This window comes from Chenopodium quinoa, unplaced genomic scaffold (genome assembly GCF_001683475.1).
Source record: "Chenopodium quinoa cultivar QQ74 unplaced genomic scaffold, ASM168347v1, whole genome shotgun sequence".
Classification (NCBI taxonomy): domain Eukaryota; kingdom Viridiplantae; phylum Streptophyta; class Magnoliopsida; order Caryophyllales; family Amaranthaceae; genus Chenopodium; species Chenopodium quinoa.
Genome location: NW_018742864.1, coordinates 1,837,530 through 1,857,635, shown reverse-complemented (window position 1 = coordinate 1,857,635; position 20,106 = coordinate 1,837,530). Strand labels below are relative to the sequence as shown.

Here is a 20,106-nt window from a genome sequence, read left to right as displayed (position 1 = left end):
ACTTTCCTTTAAAAACAATTAAAAATAATAGAATACAACTAACATTAAATAGAGTGCAAATATAAAGGGATAAGATGAACATAAACTATAATGGATACATATTAGAACATAATACAAATCTTCAGAACATAAGAGAAAATTTTAGAACATAATGGAAAACTTTAGAACATAATGGAAAACTTTAGAACATAATACAAATCTTTAGAACTTAAGGGAAAACTTTAGAACATATTGGAAAACTTTAGAACAAAATTTAAAACATAATAGGTAAAGTTTAGAACATTAGTTTAGTTACCTTTTTCTTACATAAGTAATTTCTTCTTCTTGTATATTAGTAACTCCTTCTTCTGATTTTTCTTCATTTTGGCCTTGCATTTTACTGCAACATTAAGAAATCAAAAACATTAGTAACATTCCAACATTATTATTATATTTTTGAACATAGGAATAATTTAGAATATGCTGAAAAATAGTTTAGAACATGCTAGAGAGTGAAAAACCCAAAATAGAATGAGTAAACTAGAAATTTAAAAGACAAATGAAACAGAAACATGATAAGGTTTGATTGAGTTTATTTTCAGCCCATGTTCTAAATTATTTCAACCTATGTTCTAATTTTTTCTTATGTTCCAAATTTTTTCTACCTATGGTCTAAAGTTTGTTTTCAGCCCTGCAATCACAAGTTCACTACTAACAACCCCTAACCAATTAACAACCCCTATGTTCTAAAGGATCCATTAAAATGCACAGTCGATATATAAGTGAACTCCATGCAAAAGGATCCGAAACATAAAATTTTTTTTCTTATGTTCCAAATTTTTTCTACCTATGGCCTATTGAATTTTATGTTTCGGATCCTTTTGCATGGAGTTCACTTATATATCGACTGTGCATTTTAATGGATCCTTTAGAACATAGGGGTTGTTAATTGGTTAGGGGTTGTTAGTAGTGAACTTGTGATTGCAGGGCTGAAAACAAACTTTAGAACATAGGTAGAAAAAATTTGGAACATAAGAAAAAATTAGAACATAGGTTGAAATAATTTAGAACATGGGCTGAAAATAAACTCAATCAAACCTTATCATGTTTCTGTTTCATTTGTCTTTTAAATTTCTAGTTTACTCATTCTATTTTGGGTTTTTCACTCTCTAGCATGTTCTAAACTATTTTTCAGCATATTCTAAATTATTCCTATGTTCAAAAATATAATAATAATGTTGGAATGTTACTAATGTTTTTGATTTCTTAATGTTGCAGTAAAATGCAAGGCCAAAATGAAGAAAAATCAGAAGAAGGAGTTACTAATATACAAGAAGAAGAAATTACTTATGTAAGAAAAAGGTAACTAAACTAATGTTCTAAACTTTACCTATTATGTTTTAAATTTTGTTCTAAAGTTTTCCAATATGTTCTAAAGTTTTCCCTTAAGTTCTAAAGATTTGTATTATGTTCTAAAGTTTTCCATTATGTTCTAAAGTTTTCCATTATGTTCTAAAATTTTCTCTTATGTTCTGAAGATTTGTATTATGTTCTAATATGTATCCATTATAGTTTATGTTCATCTTATCCCTTTATATTTGCACTCTATTTAATGTTAGTTGTATTCTATTATTTTTAATTGTTTTTAAAGGAAAGTTGAAAACGTTGAAGCGGAAGTAATTGATAGATCGGAATTTGAGAAGCATATTGAAAGTAAAAGTGTTGCTATAAGACATAGAAAACTTCCAACAAGGCTTTAACCACCTCGAAAATTGCAAAAAAAGGAAGGAAGAGAAAAAGATCAAGAAGAAGGAAAAGATCAAAAAGAAGAAGAGGGTAATAATGTTGAGGATGATGACAAGAATAATGATAGTAAAGATGATGGTGAGGATGATAATAAGGGTGATGTAAAGATGAAAGAGAAAGATGAAAAAGAGGAGATGGAAGATGATAGTGAGGAGGAACAAAAAATCAATAAAAAAAATCAAACTCAGGTAATAATACTCTTTAATCTTTACAATCTTTATTTTTATGTTCTAAAGTGCACGCTTATGTTCTAATTTTGCTTATCTATGTTCTAATTATGTTTATCTATTCATGGTGAGGATGTGAAGAAGAAGAAAAGAAAGATTGAAAAAGAAGAAGATGGTGAGGATGTCCAAGTAGTAGAAGCTAATGAGCAAGATAAACTAGTTAAGAGGCAACCTTATCAAAGAGTACCTCCTACTCAATTCATGAAGGATGTGTTGATAAATCTTTCGGAAAAAACAAAAGCAAGCTATTCGGAACATTGGTTTTGGAGGCTTTTTGGAATTGGATTTACCAATCCATATTAATTCTGCGTAAGTAGTAGAATGTTATGTTCTAAAATCATATTCTAAAATCATAAGTATTATCAATGTTATGTTCAAAATTATGATTTGTCATGTTTGAATTGCTATACACTAATGTTCTAAATTATAAGATTATGTTCTAAATTAGTTATGCTCTAAATTTTGTGCATATGTTCTAAATAATATGATTATGTTCGAAATTAGCTATGTTCTAAATTATGTGCATATGTTCTAAATTGTATGATTATGTTCTACATTATGTGCATATGTTCTAAATAATATGATTATGTTGTAAATTACTTATGTTTTAAAGTTACTTCTTGTATTCTAAAATTATGAACTCTCATGTTTGAATTGCTATACACTAATGTTCTAAATTAATTTTTTGTTATGTTCTAATGTATGTTTATTATGTTCTAAAATAGACTTTTTTTATTATATAATGTTCTAAATTATGTTCAAAAGTTTAAATATTATACTAAATGTTTTAATCTTCTATGTTCTAAAGATTGACTATTATATTCTAAATATAGCTGTATTGTGCTTTAAATCTTACATTTTTCATTATAATTCTAGGTTGACAGAAAACTTGGTTACGAATTTTGACACGGAGAGATGTTGTTTGATGTTACCAAAGAGAAAACAAGAAATCTTTTTGGAGGCAATTGATGTTCATTTGGCTTATGGGTTGCCATTGGGAGGCAAAAGGATTGAGCAACCAAATGATGAGTCAAATCTGAAATGGAGCAAGTTTCTAAAAGCTTGGAGAAGCAAGTTTGGCCTCAAAAAAGTATGATGATATAATGTGGTTATGTTTTAAATTTTATGTTCTAAAGTATGAATTTTATGTTATAAATTGTATGTTTTAAAGTGCTTTGCTTATGTTCTAAAGTGTTTTTTGCTTTAAAATAGATCTATTATCTCCATAGGTTTTAATTTATATGTTTTTTTTACCTCTAAAAGGGAAGTCCAACCAACAAGAGATTGATTGACAGAATTCAAGAATTGAAGAAGGAAAAATCAGTTTCTGATGAATTTCTTTGGAACTTTGTGGTATGTGTTGTCAATTGTTGCATTCGATCAACAAACAACCCACAACTATACATTAAATTCTTGTATAGTTGTATGGATGTAAAGAAAATTGCTGAATTGGATTGGTGCACATTTGTGATTGAGCACTTGAAAGATTCTGTAAGTGTATGGAAGAAGGGAAATTCTTACTTTACAGGTCCTTTACCTTTTCTAATGGTAAGTTTTAAATTCTTACCATTATGTATATACATTATTCTTGTTATGTTGAAAATGTGTGAAAAATATTCTAATTAATTCTTAACATGTACTAAATAGGTATTCTATTTTGATCGTCTACAAAGAGGAGAGTTAGAAAAACCAAGAAAATGTCCACTAATTTCGGTGTGGACAAAGGAAAGGATTCAAGTGAGATATAAGTTTGAAAAAGATCATGGATTTGGATATGGAAAACTCTTGGAAAGAATGGAATCAATTGTGGTATGATATTTGTATATGTTTATGTTTAAACACTACACTTTATGTTGTTGTTTTCTAAATTTTATAATTTATATACTAGAAGGCACCAAAAGGAAAAAAGAAACAACCAAAACAAAAGGAAAAAGAGAAGAGAATGGAAAAATCATCAATAGGTTCTAGTTCTACAACTTCTCGAAATGACATGATGGTATGATTTAGTTTATATTGTAAATTATATTTTATGCTTCATTTAATCCTTTTCTGTTAAATTATCCATGTTATGTCCTTTATGTTCTAAAATATTTTTGTGTTCTAATGAAGGGCTTTTTGAGCAAATTTGGAGATTTGGCAAAAACACTTGCCTCGAATGTTAAAGAGATGTATGGCATGTTAGAACAAGCAAAAGATCTTTTTGTTGAGGAAGAAACAAATGGAAAAATGCAACATCTCATAGACAACATATGGTGCAAGTACACAACAAAGGTATTATAATTATGTTCTAAAGTATTTTCTGGTTGTGTTCTAAAGTATTTTCAGCTTATGTTCTAAAGTATAATAAATTTATATAAATATTATGCATATTATGTTCTAAATTATAATTTCTTATTTTATAGACATTCGTGAACCAAGAAGAAAAGAAAAGCCCTTCTATACTCAGCCAAGATCAACATGTCTTCGATGAACCGGCATTTATTGAAGAATTGGATATGGTTATGGATAAGGCATGGAAGAAATTCGAGGAAACAAGGTCACCAAAGTCACCGACAGTTGGTAATTTCACATGTACATGCTTAATTTCCAAATTATACTTATGTTCTATATTAGATGCTTATGTTTTAAAGTACTTTTTTATGTTCTAAAACATGCGCTTAAATCACATGCTTATGTTCTAAATTATATGATTATGTTCTAAATTAGTTATGTTCTAAATTAGTTATGTACTAAATTAGTTATGTTCTAATTGTTAAGCAGATTTGAGATCAAAGGAAGAGGAAAAAGATAAGAACAAAGAAGAGAGAAATGAAGAGAATAAAGACAAAAACTTGTTGATTCCCTCACCAGTAGTTGGTAATTTCACATTATTTTCAAATTCATTTTTTATGTACTAATATTTACTAGATATGTTCTAATATTACTTCTTATGCTCTAAATTTTTTCTGGTTATGCTTTAAAGTTAATTCTTAATTTTTTATATTCTAACTATTTCTAGGTTGTCTCCTAATTGTATATATTTCTTATGTTCTAAAGTTACTTTTTATTTTCTAATTATTTTTTGCTATTTGCTATAATACTTAATTTTTATGGTGTAATTGCTATGAAGATTTGGGATCAAAAGAAGAAGAAAAAGAGCAGTACAGAAAAGAGAGAAACGAGGAGGAAAAAATTGAGAAGAAAGAGAAAAGGAATGAGGAGTCACCAAAAACCCCAATTCCTCCAAAAAAGAAGCAACCTTTTGATATAACTCCTCCAAGTTTCAAGTTATTGACCCCCTCACCAGCAGTTGGTAGTTTTACATTATTTTCAAACTTTTTTCTTTTGAAATAATATTACTAGATTTGTTTTAAAATTACTTCTTATGTTATAAATTTTTTCTGTTATGTTCTAAAGTTATTTCTGATGTTCTAAATTTTTTCTAAATCAGATGCTTATGTTTTAAACTACTTTCTTATGTTCTAAATTATGTGCATATGCTCTAAATTATATGATTATGTGCTAAATTATGTGCATATGCTCTAATAATATGATTATGTTCTAAATTATGTGCATATGTTCTAAATAATATGATTATGTTCTAAATTAGTTATGCTCTAAATTATGTGCATATTTTCCAAAATAATATGATTATGTTTGAAATTAGTTATGCTCTAAATTATGTGCATATGTTCTAAATTGTATGATTATGTTCTAAATTATGTGCATATGTTCTAAATAATATAATTATGTTGTAAATTAGTTATGTTCTAAAGTTACTTCTTGTGTTCTAAATTTTTCTGGTTATATTCTAGTTATTTCTAATGTTCTAAATTTTTTCCAACTATTTCTATGTTGTGTCCTTATTGTTTCTACTTATGGTTTGATGTCCCAGAAAATCAAGAAGATAATGAAGCAGAACTCACTTACGAAGAAGTGACAGCAAATGTTCTAAATTGTGCTTTTCTAAATCCAGATCATCCACCTACATTGGATGAAGAGGAGAAGCAAGAAGAGGAAAAAGAGGAGAAGAAAGAAGAGGAAAAAGAGGAGAAGAAAGAAGAAAAGGAGAAGAAGAAAGAAGAGGAAAAAGAAGAGAAGCAAGAGGAGAAGAAAGAAGAAAAGGGGAAGAAGAAAGAGGAGGAAAAAAAGGAGATCCAAGAGGAGAAGAGAGAAGAAAAGGGGAAGAATAAAAAGGAGGAAAAAGAGGAGATCCAAGAGGAGAAGAGAGAAGAAAAGGGGAAGAAGAAAAAGGAGGAAAAAGAGGAGAATCAAGAGGAGAAGAAAGAAAATGAAGGAAGCAAGAATGAAGAGAAGAACAAAGAAGAAAAAAATGAGAACAAGAAAGGGTAATCATTTTGTAAACTTTAAAACAAATGTTGGTTATGGTTTAGTTAAATTTTAATTTAGAACTTGGTAATAATAAATTTTGGTTTGATTTGGTTATGGTTTTTGTTATCAATAAATTTTGGTTTGATTTAGTTATGGTTTTTGTTATCTATGTGATATTTTTTAATTGAATTAAGTAGGAAACAAGGAGAAGAAAAAGGAGAAGAAAAGACACGGAAAAAAAGAGGAAAGGATAAGCTTCCAATGTACTTGCGTTCACCTTTCATGGTTGAACATGAAAAACTTTTCAAGAATGTGGACAATAGAAAGGTAGCTGAGTATGCGTTTGCTCAAGGAGATAATAAGTAAGACTTTAAAACTTTAAAATTATATGCTTATGTTCTAAGCTATATGCTTATGTTCTAAGCTATATGCTTATGATCTAAGCTATAAATTATGTTCTAAACTTCATTCTTATGTTCTAAACTGCGTGTTCTAAGCTACGAGATTATGTTATAAAGTACATGTGTAAAACTATATGCTTATGTTCTAAAATAGGTACTTATGTTCTAAACTATATTCTTATGTTTTAAATTATGTGTTTATGTTCTAAACTACATGCTTATGTTCTAAACTACATGCTTATGTTCTGATTTTATTGTTCTGATTTTAGGGAGCTTTTGTATGCTGATAACATGGGGACAACGATTACGAGAGATGAGATTCATAGTCTCATAGAAGATAAGCACATGTTGAACAATGTTGTGGATGCTTATGTTTGCCTATTGAATTTTGAAAATAAAAGACGTGGTGTAGACAAGAAGAGTAGATTCTTTTTCAGTACTGAATGCTATGTATGTTTTCGGATCCTTTTGCATGGAGTTCACTTATATATCGACTGTGCATTTTAATGGATCCTTTAGAACATAGGGGTTGTTAATTGGTTAGGGGTTGTTAGTAGTGAACTTGTGATTGCAGGGCTGAAAACAAACTTTAGACCATAGGTAGAAAAAATTTGGAACATAAGAAAAAATTAGAACATAGGTTGAAATAATTTAGAACATGGGCTGAAAATAAACTCAATCAAACCTTATCATGTTTCTGTTTCATTTGTCTTTTAAATTTCTAGTTTACTCATTCTATTTTGGGTTTTTCACTCTCTAGCATGTTCTAAACTATTTTTCAGCATATTCTAAATTATTCCTATGTTCAAAAATATAATAATAATGTTGGAATGTTACTAATGTTTTTGATTTCTTAATGTTGCAGTAAAATGCAAGGCCAAAATGAAGAAAAATCAGAAGGAGTTACTAATATACAAGAAGAAGAAATTACTTATGTAAGAAAAAGGTAACTAAACTAATGTTCTAAACTTTACCTATTATGTTTTAAATTTTGTTCTAAAGTTTTCCAATATGTTCTAAAGTTTTCCCTTAAGTTCTAAAGATTTGTATTATGTTCTAAAGTTTTCCATTATGTTCTAAAGTTTTCCATTATGTTCTAAAATTTTCTCTTATGTTCTGAAGATTTGTATTATGTTCTAATATGTATCCATTATAGTTTATGTTCATCTTATCCCTTTATATTTGCACTCTATTTAATGTTAGTTGTATTCTAATTATTTTTAATTGTTTTTAAAGGAAAGTTGAAAACGTTGAAGCGGAAGTAATTGATAGATCGCAATTTGAGAAGCATATTGAAAGTAAAAGTGTTGCTATAAGACATAGAAAACTTCCAACAAGGCTTCAACCACCTCGAAAATTGCAAAAAAAGGAAGGAAGAGAAAAAGATCAAGAAGAAGGAAAAGATCAAAAAGAAGAAGAGGGTAATAATGTTGAGGATGATGACAAGAATAATGATAGTAAAGATGATGGTGAGGATGATAATAAGGGTGATGTAAAGATGAAAGAGAAAGATGAAAAAGAGGAGATGGAAGATGATAGTGAGGAGGAACAAAAAATCAATAAAAAAAATCAAACTCAGGTAATAATACTCTTTAATCTTTACAATCTTTATTTTTATGTTCTAAAGTGCACGCTTATGTTCTAATTTTGCTTATCTATGTTCTAATTATGTTTATCTATTCATGGTGAGGATGTGAAGAAGAAGAAAAGAAAGATTGAAAAAGAAGAAGATGGTGAGGATGTCCAAGTAGTAGAAGCTAATGAGCAAGATAAACTAGTTAAGAGGCAACCTTATCAAAGAGTACCTCCTACTCAATTCATGAAGGATGTGTTGATAAATCTTTCGGAAAAACAAAAGCAAGCTATTCGGAACATTGGTTTTGGAGGCTTTTTGGAATTGGATTTACCAATCCATATTAATTCTACGTAAGTAGTAGAATGTTATGTTCTAAAATCATATTCTAAAATCATAAGTATTATCAATGTTATGTTCAAAATTATGATTTGTCATGTTTGAATTGCTATACACTAATGTTCTAAATTATAAGATTATGTTCTAAATTAGTTATGCTCTAAATTTTGTGCATATGTTCTAAATAATATGATTATGTTCGAAATTAGCTATGTTCTAAATTATGTGCATATGTTCTAAATTGTATGATTATGTTCTACATTATGTGCATATGTTCTAAATAATATGATTATGTTGTAAATTACTTATGTTTTAAAGTTACTTCTTGTATTCTAAAATTATGAACTCTCATGTTTGAATTGCTATACACTAATGTTCTAAATTAATTTTTTGTTATGTTCTAATGTATGTTTATTATGTTCTAAAATAGACTTTTTTTATTATATAATGTTCTAAATTATGTTCAAAAGTTTAAATATTATACTAAATGTTTTAATCTTCTATGTTCTAAAGATTGACTATTATATTCTAAATATAGCTGTATTGTGCTTTAAATCTTACATTTTTCATTATAATTCTAGGTTGACAGAAAACTTGGTTACGAATTTTGACACGGAGAGATGTTGTTTGATGTTACCAAAGAGAAAACAAGAAATCTTTTTGGAGGCAATTGATGTTCATTTGGCTTATGGGTTGCCATTGGGAGGCAAAAGGATTGAGCAACCAAATGATGAGTCAAATCTGAAATGGAGCAAGTTTCTAAAAGCTTGGAGAAGCAAGTTTGGCCTCAAAAAAGTATGATGATATAATGTGGTTATGTTTTAAATTTTATGTTCTAAAGTATGAATTTTATGTTATAAATTGTATGTTTTAAAGTGCTTTGCTTATGTTCTAAAGTGTTTTTTGCTTTAAAATAGATCTATTATCTCCATAGGTTTTAATTTATATGTTTTTTTTTACCTCTAAAAGGGAAGTCCAACCAACAAGAGATTGATTGACAGAATTCAAGAATTGAAGAAGGAAAAATCAGTTTCTGATGAATTTCTTTGGAACTTTGTGGTATGTGTTGTCAATTGTTGCATTCGATCAACAAACAACCCACAACTATACATTAAATTCTTGTATAGTTGTATGGATGTAAAGAAAATTGCTGAATTGGATTGGTGCACATTTGTGATTGAGCACTTGAAAGATTCTGTAAGTGTATGGAAGAAGGGAAATTCTTACTTTGCAGGTCCTTTACCTTTTCTAATGGTAAGTTTTAAATTCTTACCATTATGTATATACATTATTCTTGTTATGTTGAAAATGTGTGAAAAATATTCTAATTAATTCTTAACATGTACTAAATAGGTATTCTATTTTGATCGTCTACAAAGAGGAGGGTTAGAAAAACCAAGAAAATGTCCACTAATTTCGGTGTGGACAAAGGAAAGGATTCAAGTGAGATATAAGTTTGAAAAAGATCATGGATTTGGATATGGAAAACTCTTGGAAAGAATGGAATCAATTGTGGTATGATATTTGTATATGTTTATGTTTAAACACTACACTTTATGTTGTTGTTTTCTAAATTTTATAATTTATATACTAGAAGGCACCAAAAGGAAAAAAGAAACAACCAAAACAAAAGGAAAAAGAGAAGAGAATGGAAAAATCATCAATAGGTTCTAGTTCTACAACTTCTCGAAATGACATGATGGTATGATTTAGTTTATATTGTAAATTATATTTTATGCTCCATTTAATCCTTTTCTGTTAAATTATCCATGTTATGTCCTTTATGTTCTAAAATATTTTTGTGTTCTAATGAAGGGTTTTTTGAGCAAATTTGGAGATTTGGCAAAAACACTTGCCTCGAATGTTAAAGAGATGTATGGCATGTTAGAACAAGCAAAAGATCTTTTTGTTGAGGAAGAAACAACAGGAAAAATGCAACATCTCATAGACAACATATGGTGCAAGTACACAACAAAGGTATTATAATTATGTTCTAAAGTATTTTCTGGTTGTGTTCTAAAGTATTTTCAGCTTATGTTCTAAAGTATAATAAATTTATATAAATATTATGCATATTATGTTCTAAATTATAATTTCTTATTTTATAGACATTCGTGAACCAAGAAGAAAAGAAAAGCCCTTCTATACTCAGCCAAGATCAACATGTCTTCGATGAACCGGCATTTATTGAAGAATTGGATATGGTTATGTATAAGGCATGGAAGAAATTCGAGGAAACAAGGTCACCAAAGTCACCGACAGTTGGTAATTTCACATGTACATGCTTAATTTCCAAATTATACTTATGTTCTATATTAGATGCTTATGTTTTAAAGTACTTTTTTATGCTCTAAAACATGCGCTTAAATCACATGCTTATGTTCTAAATTATATGATTATGTTCTAAATTAGTTATGTTCTAAATTAGTTATGTACTAAATTAGTTATGTTCTAATTGTTAAGCAGATTTGAGATCAAAGGAAGAGGAAAAAGATAAGAACAAAGAAGAGAGAAATGAAGAGAATAAAGACAAAAACTTGTTGATTCCCTCACCAGTAGTTGGTAATTTCACATTATTTTCAAATTTATTTTTTATGTACTAATATTTACTAGATATGTTCTAATATTACTTCTTATGCTCTAAATTTTTTCTGGTTATGCTTTAAAGTTAATTCTTAATTTTTTATATTCTAACTATTTCTAGGTTGTCTCCTAATTGTATATATTTCTTATGTTCTAAAGTTTTTTATTCCTATGTTCTAAATTTTTTCTACCTATGTTCTAAAGTTTTTTTTCCTATGTTCTAAATTCTTTTGCCTATGTTCTAAATTTAGTTTACTTATGTTGTAAAGTTTTTTTTCCTATGTTATAAATTTTTACTACCTATGTTCTAAAGTTTTATTTTTATTTTTTTATTTTATGTATTAAATATTCTTTTATCTACGTTCTAATTTTTTTTCCCTATGTTCTAAATTTAGTTTACTTATGTTCTAAAGTTTTAATTTTTTTTCCTATATTCTAAATTTTTTCAATCTATGTTCTAATTTTTTCCTATGTTCTAAATGTTTTCTACCTATGTTCTAAAGTTTTTTTTTCCTATGTTCAAAATATTCTTTTACCTATGTTCTAAATTCTTTTGTCTATGTTCTAAATTTAGTTTACTTATGTTGTAAAGTTTTTTTTTCCTATGTTCTAAATTTTTACTACCTATGTTCTAAAGTTGTTTTTATTTTTATTTTTTATGTTCTAAATATTCTTTTACCTATGTTCTTATTTTTTTTTCCTATGTTCTAAATTAGTCTACTTATGTTCTAAAGTTTTTTTTTTCCTATGTTCTAAATTTTTTCAACCTATGTTCAAAATTTTTTATACCTATGTTCTAAATTTTTTTCTATGTTCTAAATTCTTTTGCCTATATTCTAAATTCAGTCTACTTATGTTCTAAAGTTTTTTTTTTCCTATGTTCTAAATTTTTACTATCTATGTTCTAAAGTTTTTATTTTTTTTTATTTTTTTTTATGTTCTAAATATTATTTTACCTATGTTCTAAATTTTTTTCCTATGTTCTAAATTTAATCTACTTATGTTCTAATTTTTTCCTATGTTCTAAATTTTTTCTACCTATGTTCTAAAGTTTTTTTTTCCTATGTTCTAAATATTCTTTTACCTATGTGCTAAATTTTTTTTTTCCTATGTTCTAAATTTAGTCTACTTATGTTCTAAAGTTTCTTTTTTCCTATGTTTAAAATTTTTTACATCGTTCCACGATCATTGCCAGGCTCATGGAAGTAAGCCATATCATGTGTTACATTATTTCCACGTTTTTTCACAAAAGACCAATCTAAGCATCAAAATCAAAATTCTAAACATAAAATTTTAATATTTCATCCGATTTTTAATTACTTAATCTATTTTAATACTCTAATACGGCCGAAAATGAAAAGTGGAGGAACGAGGGAGTATCATCTAAAACCAAATGCAAGGAACTCAACACCTCTCAGTCTCTGACTTGTTGCGGAGTGCCTCGATAACACTTAGACAATCGCTCTCCACCACCAAACGCCTCATGTCAGTCTCCTTCCCCATATGCAGCCCCTAGAAAACAGCCTTGGCTTCCCCCACCCTCGATTCCCACTTTTCTAAGCTTTGGAACGCAGCACACCAAAGGATCTCCCCTGAACTTCCTCTGCATACCGCACCCAGCCCATAACATCTTTACAACATACAACATCTAAATTTAGAACATACGACACTTAAATTTAGAACATGATCATGAACATAATCGAACATGTAATTTAGAACATTGATACGAAGTATAATAATGCTAATCAATTAAACTAAGTGACGACAGGAAATACATTGTACTTGTATTTCAATCCTCTGCATAAAATATACAATCATCAAATTTTGTAAGATAACACACCTGAACTTGTAGCTGAAGCTGTTTTAAATATTCAATAGCTTCATCCAACATTGAAGCCTTATCCGTCTGCCATAAAAAAAAATATTGTAGTAAAAAACATTGATAAAATGGAAAAATAATTAATAATTATAAGTAGATTTAGTAGCACCTTATTGGAGTTGGGAATCAATTTTTGCAGTGCTTTCATTTTCTCGTTGATCCTCTGCCGCCTTCTCTGTCCATAATGAAAATATCAAAAAAATCTAACGAAATTGCAAAAAAATCTACTGAAATTGAAGAACAAAATAACATATCCAAAACAATGTATAGACGAAAACAATGTTTTCGAACATATAATGCACATAAGCAATAAATATCTAACGAAATCGAAGGAATATGTACCTGAATTTGAAAATTGCGAAATCTAGGGCTTTATCGCCAAAATTTGTACTTTTATTGAACAATTTGACTTGTTTTATGATCCTTGATGTTGAATTTATGCAAAAAAAAATGAAGGAAAAATGTTGAAAATCCTTCAAATTGCAGCTTCTATGGAGATTTTTAGGAGTTTGAGGAGAGAGAAAGTCATGAACTACTACGATAATCGAAGAGAGAGAAAGTTAGGTTGTGTGTTTTTTGAGGAAAGATGGTTTTTATTTTGTTTTAATCCTGACCGCTCATCCCAATCTAATCTTACGGTTGAGATTGGTTCTTATATAACTAGGGTTCTTATATAAGAAGGGGTTCTTACCGGATCCCTCCCCTATATATATATATATATATATATATATATATATAAACCTTCGGATAATCCACAACCCCATATTCCAATTTTGTTCAGAAATTATGGCATTGAATACTCAGATTGGTCTAATATTTTGCAACAAGATAGTCTGATTAGTGTACTGAGCAAATAATAAATTTAGAAAATGATTGAATTTAACAAAAATATAAAATTGAATATAATCAATTGAAGATTATGAATAAATATAGCTACTTAAATAGGTTAAATAAATAATTTAAAAAATAATACCCGTAACCCGAAAATCCAATAAATCAGAACAACCCTCTTCGCTAACCATTCTCTCCGCCTCATTGACAACGCCAACAATGGTCTCCATCTCACCCACAACGCCGTCGTTCGCAACAACATCATTGAAAGAAAGATAGACACAAACTCCATAGAGAAGATAAGCGAGGTCAAGGCGGTGAATCCAACGAGCAGGTCTAGCATCACAAGCGACATTCCACGACCCCTCGCCTCGTTGCTGGTGGATTGCGGGGCGGAGGTGATCCCTCCGCCAATCACCGCTGGCAACAGCAGCCGGAACATTTACCCGCCAAATGGAGACCGAAGAGGCTCCATCGGCGACGTTATTGGTCAATTGAGAATGAGATTGATGGTAGTGGGTGTGGAGGGAGAAGGTTTGAGGTGATATATTCCAAGGCTTTAATGGGCGTGCGCAGAGTAATCCAAGCATCACCGTTGAAATTTTTTTTTTGGGTTTTGGTTGTTTGGTGTGGTTGGTGGATTGTGTTTGGGGTTTAAAGGGGGTTTTAAGGTGATTTTGGATGGGTATTTTTGTAATTTCATAATCTTACTATAATTGGTAAATAATTTGATTCTTTCAACTTTTAGTTCTGATTTTCTACCATCTTTTGTATTGGGGATGTCTAGAGTTTGAGATCTCTTATGATTTTATTATCCCAGATTCCCAGGTGATCTCTCTTTATCTTTATTTTGGGTGTTTCTAATTAATTGGATATGTATGTCAATGTGATTTTTAACCAATAATACTTTATCTATCAACAAATATTGTTTATATTCTTTTAGTTACAATACTTTCACTAACACCATGTTTTATGCAGTTAGTTTGACTTTGTTAAAAATATTATGTAAGTGCAATTTGTTAGGGAATAAACAAATGATAATGATAAACAAATAAAAATGGGTGAATAAGTTTTGTAAATGTAAGGTGTTTAGGTAAATATACCCACTCAGCTGGACCAATGGGAGCTTGACACATGTCAATCCAACTCAGCCCAATTAGGTCAATCAAAACTGAACATGCGGCCCTCTGGTTTTACAACTCCTAATGGGCCATGAGCTCGTACCATCTAATTACCTAATAAGGTAAAAATAGCAAAGCAATTAGGTTAAAACCCTAATTTACGTGCATTTCCATACACTATATAAACCTTCTTTAATGATGGGTTACACATGTTGAAAAGTGATTAGAGTTCTCTAACTATAATTAATACCGTTCCAATCTACTGTTTAGACTTTTGACCTTTTTGGTGCTAACTTGATTGTTGTAGGCGAAACTCCGTCAAGCCTAGGGTTCGTTATTTTGCAGGTGTATAGACCAGGTGAGGCATATTCGACATTATAAATTTCCCTTGAGACATCCCAAAAACCTTACGATTTTTGACGTCGTTTAAGGGAAAAAATACTGCTGAAATGACTCAAGACAATCTTACACCACCCATTGTAGACCCTGAAATCCTAGTCGAGGACAATGTTGATATCGAGCTGGAAATGGGAGTTTATACCAACCCTAATGACAATACATAGTTTGAGGGAAGGCATATGAGATCTAGGGATTTACGGGAGGGTGTTCCTATTTAGATCAATACGGCAAGCACAAAGGCTAGGAAATCCCTGCTTGAAGTTCTTGCAAATGAACTATAAAACATCCCCAAATATTGAACAATTTTATATAAACAAAGAGGGGTTTGACTTTTTGTTGACTTTTTTCTCCTTTTCCATGGCGATTTTCTGAATCGATGTTCTCATTCAGAATGCTCGATCATGGCTTGCAAGAAGAAACAATCAACCCCACTATCTCAAACCCCATCTTTTGGTTCATTAGCTGCTTCAAGTCTAATCAATTAAAGGATTCGAATGGCACTGGAAACCCTAGCTCGATTCACTTCTAGAAAACAGCTCGTTTTCGACGGAAAAATTTCCTCGAAAACACCCCTAAATCCGTCGGAAAACCTGAATCTAACGGACCGGTTGTCGGAAAAGCATCTGTAGGAAAAACGACATCTTTCGACGGAATTTCCGACGGAATTCTTTCGTTGAAAGAGGTTTTCCGAGGCCGAGAAAATCCGTTGTAAAGATCCGACGGACCCAATTTCGTCGGAAAGTTCCGACCGAAATTCCGTCAGAAAATGTTTTAATAAAATTAAAAATACGCTGAACCACCAACAACCGCTAACTAATCCTAACCCTAACATCAGACCACCACCGCCACTACCACCAAGTCACCCACATCACCGCCACTACCACCCACTACCACTCCATCGCCACTACCACCCACTACCACCCCACCGCCACTACCACCCACTACCACCCCACCAAACCCGTACCCAGATCCACCCACCTAAAACACCTAAGTCCTAACCAAACCCACCAAAATCCGGGTAACCAAACTAAAACCACCGAAATTAACAAAAAAAATTTTAAAAATTAAAATCCTTAACCATTACCCACAAAACCCGAACTCCAACAGCAACAACCTTCCACCACCATAAATTGTAAAAAAATCCAATAAAACAACAAAATAAAATCAAAAAATTTGAAAAAAAAAGATATATACCTTAATTCGACCACACATTGATGGGTGTCACAAATGACACCCATTTGATGAGCATTTAAGTTGTTTTTACCTTCTTTTCACGGATTTTCTGCTTAATAAATGTTTAGTTTTATGCATTTTGACTTGGTTTTACCTTTCATCTCTTATTTTGTAGCTTTTATGCATTTAATTGGTTTTTCTACTATTTTCTCCTTTATTTGCTCTATTTTTGTGGTTGTAGGTATTTTACGAGGTTTAGATCTTGATATTGGTGAATCACTAAGGTGGGAGATGCTTTTGGAGAAAGCTCATGGCAATTGGAAAGCTCAAGATGCAAGGAAGTGGATTCTCCAAGTTCTAGCTCTTGCGCTCTCAAGCCGTGCTCTCATGAAGATGGGGTATTGAACCCACAATTAAGTGCTTTTGGGACTGCCTCTCTTAGTGTTCTTCATCATCATGTAGTGCGTTCATTCGAAGACCTTAGCGAACGCACAAAGCTGCCAGAAGATCCGAAGAAACCCAGAAGAGCGCGGGCGCGCGACCCCCTTATGCGGGCGCGCACTACTGCTGCGCTGGCGCTCCTCTGCGGGTTCTAGCTTCGCTCTTCTTCGTTTTGCACCTCTTATAAATACCCTTTTGAACCCAATTTTTGCAGCAAGTTTTCATTTTAGATTTAGATCATATTCTTAGCTTAATTGAGAGCTTCTCTCTCTAGTTCTAGGGTTAGTTTAGCTCTACAAGAAAAATGTGTTTACGTAGCGATTATTTCGTAGCGATTGTACATTCGCTACAATATACAAGTATGTTTGTGAAATAATTAAGGAAGTCGTATCATTTTACAATCGCCATGATTTTCCCATATAAAATCGATATGGAAAACATAATAATACATATCCACACTATTTTTACACATTTATATAATTTTGAGAAATCGTATCATTTACAATCGCCACTAAATCCTAAAAATCGATATGAAAATCCTTTTCAACACTAGATATATAAATATTGTTTGACAAAGAATACATAAAATATGTCATAGCTTATTGGTGAAACATTTAATATAAGAGTTTGTGGTTACATGTTTGAATCTTGTTAAGATCATACGCATGGTTTTTTTTTTTTTTTGAAGAAAATGAGTTAAACATTTATAGCGATTGTAATCGCTACAATAATCACCACGATTGGATGTCGTTTTTCATATCGATTATAAAGGTCAACCCCAACGATATTGAAAACCACTACTAAAGGCTAAGGCAACGGGAGATATTGTATCGAATGACCATTCGTTGGGGAAGCTTTTTGTTGCAATTACAATCGATACTAAAGGTGAAAATAATCGCTACGATAAGGTTATTTTCTTGTAGTGTAGGAGTAGATTTTAGAGAGGGAAAGTGAGGAATTTCAATGGTGATTGAGAGATTGAAGATTTAATGGTGACAATTGTGTTGAAGATCTTCTCTATTATCAATTAGCATTCTTAACTCTATCTCATTTTATTGCTTTGTTTGATTTCATATTTGTTGGTTTGATTTTGATGTTTGATTGTTGATTAGTGTAGTTGTTCTTCATATATTGTTGATTCTTGATTTATTTAGTTGTTAGTTGATTACATGATGATGTTAGAGTAGTTGTTTGCTAGGAATTGGGTGAAACTTGTATGATTGATTGATTGTGCTTAATTTGGGGATTATGTTGATTAATTGTTGAGATTAAAGTGATTAATGGAAGTTTGCATGTGTGTAATTCGATTAGATCTTGAGAATCATGCTAGATTGCATTGTAGTTTTTAATGATACGGACCATTGATTTAGGAATTGCAATTGTCGATTGAGCTTGATTAGTGATGCTCCTAGTTAGAGTCTCTCGTAGTTGGCGCTAGTTTGACCTTTAGGAGAAAGCTTGTTGACTCTTTTGATTGAGCTTGCCATTAGTCTTCACAACCATTGGTTTGCATATTGTTCTCGAGTTGCTACAATTGTCATGATTACTTGTTGATCCTCGTTCCTAGTGTTTATTTGTTTGGTTCTTCATTTTGATAGTTGGTTATAGTGTTTACCTTTTATCCTTAGAGTTCGACCTAGCTTAGGCGCATAATTAAGTGCGGTTGAACATTACCGTTCATTTGGGTTTGACCCTTGACTTGCCTCTATACTTGTATATAGGTTTCCTGTAGGGAATATTTCAAGCGTTAATCCCCTAGCTTGAACCCCACTGTGATCATACACTAAAGTACGGTGGCGTCCAAAGGGAAAGAAGATAGAGCAAAAGAGTCACCAACAAGTTTTTTTAGGAACTTGTAAACCGTTCACGAGGTGAAGATTACACCCCTTAACGATCCAAGAGATCGTCAACTCCATAAGGTTTTGAACCAAATAGGGTCGGGGATGAAGGTACAAATCCAATCTAAAAGAGATTGAACTTGCCCTAATAATAGGCCTCTACTTTATTCTGATCGTATTCATGTGCGCTTTCTGATTAACATACAAGCAATAGGTTTAACCTAAACCTGTTTATCTATGTTGGTTGAATATTAATGCACAAATAAAACTATTATTGGCGATCACTTGAATTATAATCAAATTAACCCTAAACAATATTATTAATTATCTTATTAAGCGTGATTACAAGTACAAATTCCCTTTAAACATGCATAAAAGGCGTGATCAAGCAATAACAATAAATATCAAGCAACATAATTGTAGAAGTCGCTCGAAGTGCGCCTACGTTAAAGCATGTGGTGAATATGCTTAATTGGCACTCTTAGGAAGTGGGAATTGACATTACGATTAGGGACAAGGAAAGTAGGGAGCCGCCAACAAGTTTTTAAGGAACTTGTAAACCGTTCACGAATCATAAAAAAAGGCAACCACGATAAGGGACAACGATAGACAACAACGATTGACCCGTGAAGGTTACACCCCATTCATAATCCATGAGATTACTAACTCCATATGGTTCAGAACCACGAAAGGAGGATCGGGGATGATGGTACGAAGTGAGTCATGGAGTCACATTTGCCCGTATTGGCCTCTACTCGACTCTTATAGTGAAAAATGATTCCTGCGATCTCAAAGACATACAAACAAAGATTCAATTTGCTCCAAACTATTATTAAGCTAAATTGGTTGAATATTAATGTAACATATAATTCTAAAATATTTGTGATCACTTGAATTAACAACAAGATTAAAAAGGAACCTAAACCGGTTGTCCAAATTATCTTATTAGGCGTGATTTTCAATTACATATTCCCTTTAAACATGCAATATAGTGATCAATAAATAATAATAGAATAAACATTAATATTGGAAGCAATTCAACAATAAATTGTTAGTCAAATCAAATATAAAATAACCTAATCATGATACTAGCAATATAAAATAAAATAAAAGTAATTAATTTAATTAATTACTTACATTCCGCGCATTCCTTTAAATTGCTACATCATGAATAAATTGTTAGTAACTTCAATAAAAATATAAAT

The 20,106-nt window shown here is 30.8% G+C and overlaps 3 protein-coding genes and 1 long non-coding RNA gene across 9 annotated transcripts; 3 read left to right on the top strand and 1 right to left on the bottom strand.

Moving 5' to 3' along the window:
- Positions 1-870: 870 nt before the first annotated feature.
- LOC110726161 lies at positions 871-2,241 on the top strand. The gene is made up of 3 exons (XR_002512326.1): positions 871-1,341; positions 1,631-1,973; positions 2,094-2,241. It is a non-coding gene; the product is annotated as an uncharacterized LOC110726161 (long non-coding RNA).
- A 4,045-nt stretch (positions 2,242-6,286) lies between these two features.
- Positions 6,287-7,586, top strand: LOC110726160. The gene is made up of 3 exons (XM_021905623.1): positions 6,287-6,340; positions 6,521-6,685; positions 6,994-7,586. Exons 2-3 carry the CDS (start codon positions 6,585-6,587, stop codon positions 7,229-7,231), a joined length of 339 nt encoding a protein of 112 aa, XP_021761315.1. The 5' UTR covers positions 6,287-6,340; positions 6,521-6,584; the 3' UTR covers positions 7,232-7,586.
- Positions 7,587-7,759: 173 nt separating this feature from the next.
- Positions 7,760-11,428, top strand: LOC110726186. Of its 4 annotated transcripts, XR_002512343.1 has the most exons (8): positions 7,760-8,303; positions 8,424-8,650; positions 9,218-9,431; positions 9,606-9,890; positions 9,990-10,151; positions 10,231-10,613; positions 10,745-10,901; positions 11,100-11,428. XR_002512343.1 is itself a non-coding variant. In XM_021905645.1 (6 exons), the coding sequence occupies exons 1-6, from the start codon at positions 8,223-8,225 to the stop codon at positions 10,342-10,344; spliced, it is 1,083 nt and encodes a 360-aa protein (XP_021761337.1). In that variant the 5' UTR covers positions 7,760-8,222; the 3' UTR covers positions 10,345-10,688. The 4 variants fall into 4 exon arrangements, 1 of the variants encoding a protein (XP_021761337.1); XR_002512344.1 differs by having other exon boundaries at positions 10,234-10,613; positions 10,745-11,428; XR_002512342.1 differs by having other exon boundaries at positions 10,745-11,428.
- An 889-nt stretch (positions 11,429-12,317) lies between these two features.
- LOC110726185 lies at positions 12,318-14,905 on the bottom strand. Of its 3 annotated transcripts, XM_021905642.1 has the most exons (4): positions 14,072-14,905; positions 13,208-13,273; positions 13,060-13,125; positions 12,318-12,849 (listed from the first exon to the last, which is right to left on the bottom strand). In XM_021905642.1, the coding sequence occupies exons 1-4, from the start codon at positions 14,369-14,371 to the stop codon at positions 12,706-12,708; spliced, it is 576 nt and encodes a 191-aa protein (XP_021761334.1). In that variant the 5' UTR covers positions 14,372-14,905; the 3' UTR covers positions 12,318-12,705. The 3 variants fall into 3 exon arrangements, 2 of the variants coding, with proteins under 2 accessions (XP_021761334.1, XP_021761335.1); XR_002512341.1 differs by lacking the exon at positions 12,318-12,849 and having other exon boundaries at positions 12,951-13,125; positions 13,208-13,268; XM_021905643.1 differs by lacking the exon at positions 12,318-12,849 and having other exon boundaries at positions 12,951-13,268.
- Positions 14,906-20,106: the final 5,201 nt, after the last annotated feature.

What these genes read in the sequence shown, in the direction of transcription:
- LOC110726160 (XM_021905623.1), top strand. Translation starts at nt 6,585, where the DNA reads ATGTACTTGCGTTCACCTTTCATGGTTGAACATGAAAAACTTTTCAAG. An exon ending in TTTGCTCAAGGAGATAATAA is followed by an intron (nt 6,686 to 6,993) that starts GTAAGACTTTAA and finishes TTCTGATTTTAG; the next exon opens with GGAGCTTTTGTATGCTGATA.
- LOC110726186 (XM_021905645.1), top strand. Translation starts at nt 8,223, where the DNA reads ATGAAAGAGAAAGATGAAAAAGAGGAGATGGAAGATGATAGTGAGGAG. An exon ending in ATAAAAAAAATCAAACTCAG is followed by an intron (nt 8,304 to 8,423) that starts GTAATAATACTC and finishes GAGGATGTGAAG; the next exon opens with AAGAAGAAAAGAAAGATTGA. An exon ending in GCAAGTTTGGCCTCAAAAAA is followed by an intron (nt 9,432 to 9,605) that starts GTATGATGATAT and finishes TACCTCTAAAAG; the next exon opens with GGAAGTCCAACCAACAAGAG.
- LOC110726185 (XM_021905642.1), bottom strand. Translation starts at nt 14,371, where the DNA reads ATGTTCCGGCTGCTGTTGCCAGCGGTGATTGGCGGAGGGATCACCTCC. An exon ending in TGATTCCCAACTCCAATAAG is followed by an intron (nt 13,126 to 13,207) that starts GTGCTACTAAAT and finishes TTTTTATGGCAG; the next exon opens with ACGGATAAGGCTTCAATGTT. An exon ending in AGCTTCAGCTACAAGTTCAG is followed by an intron (nt 12,850 to 13,059) that starts GTGTGTTATCTT and finishes TATGTTGTAAAG; the next exon opens with ATGTTATGGGCTGGGTGCGG.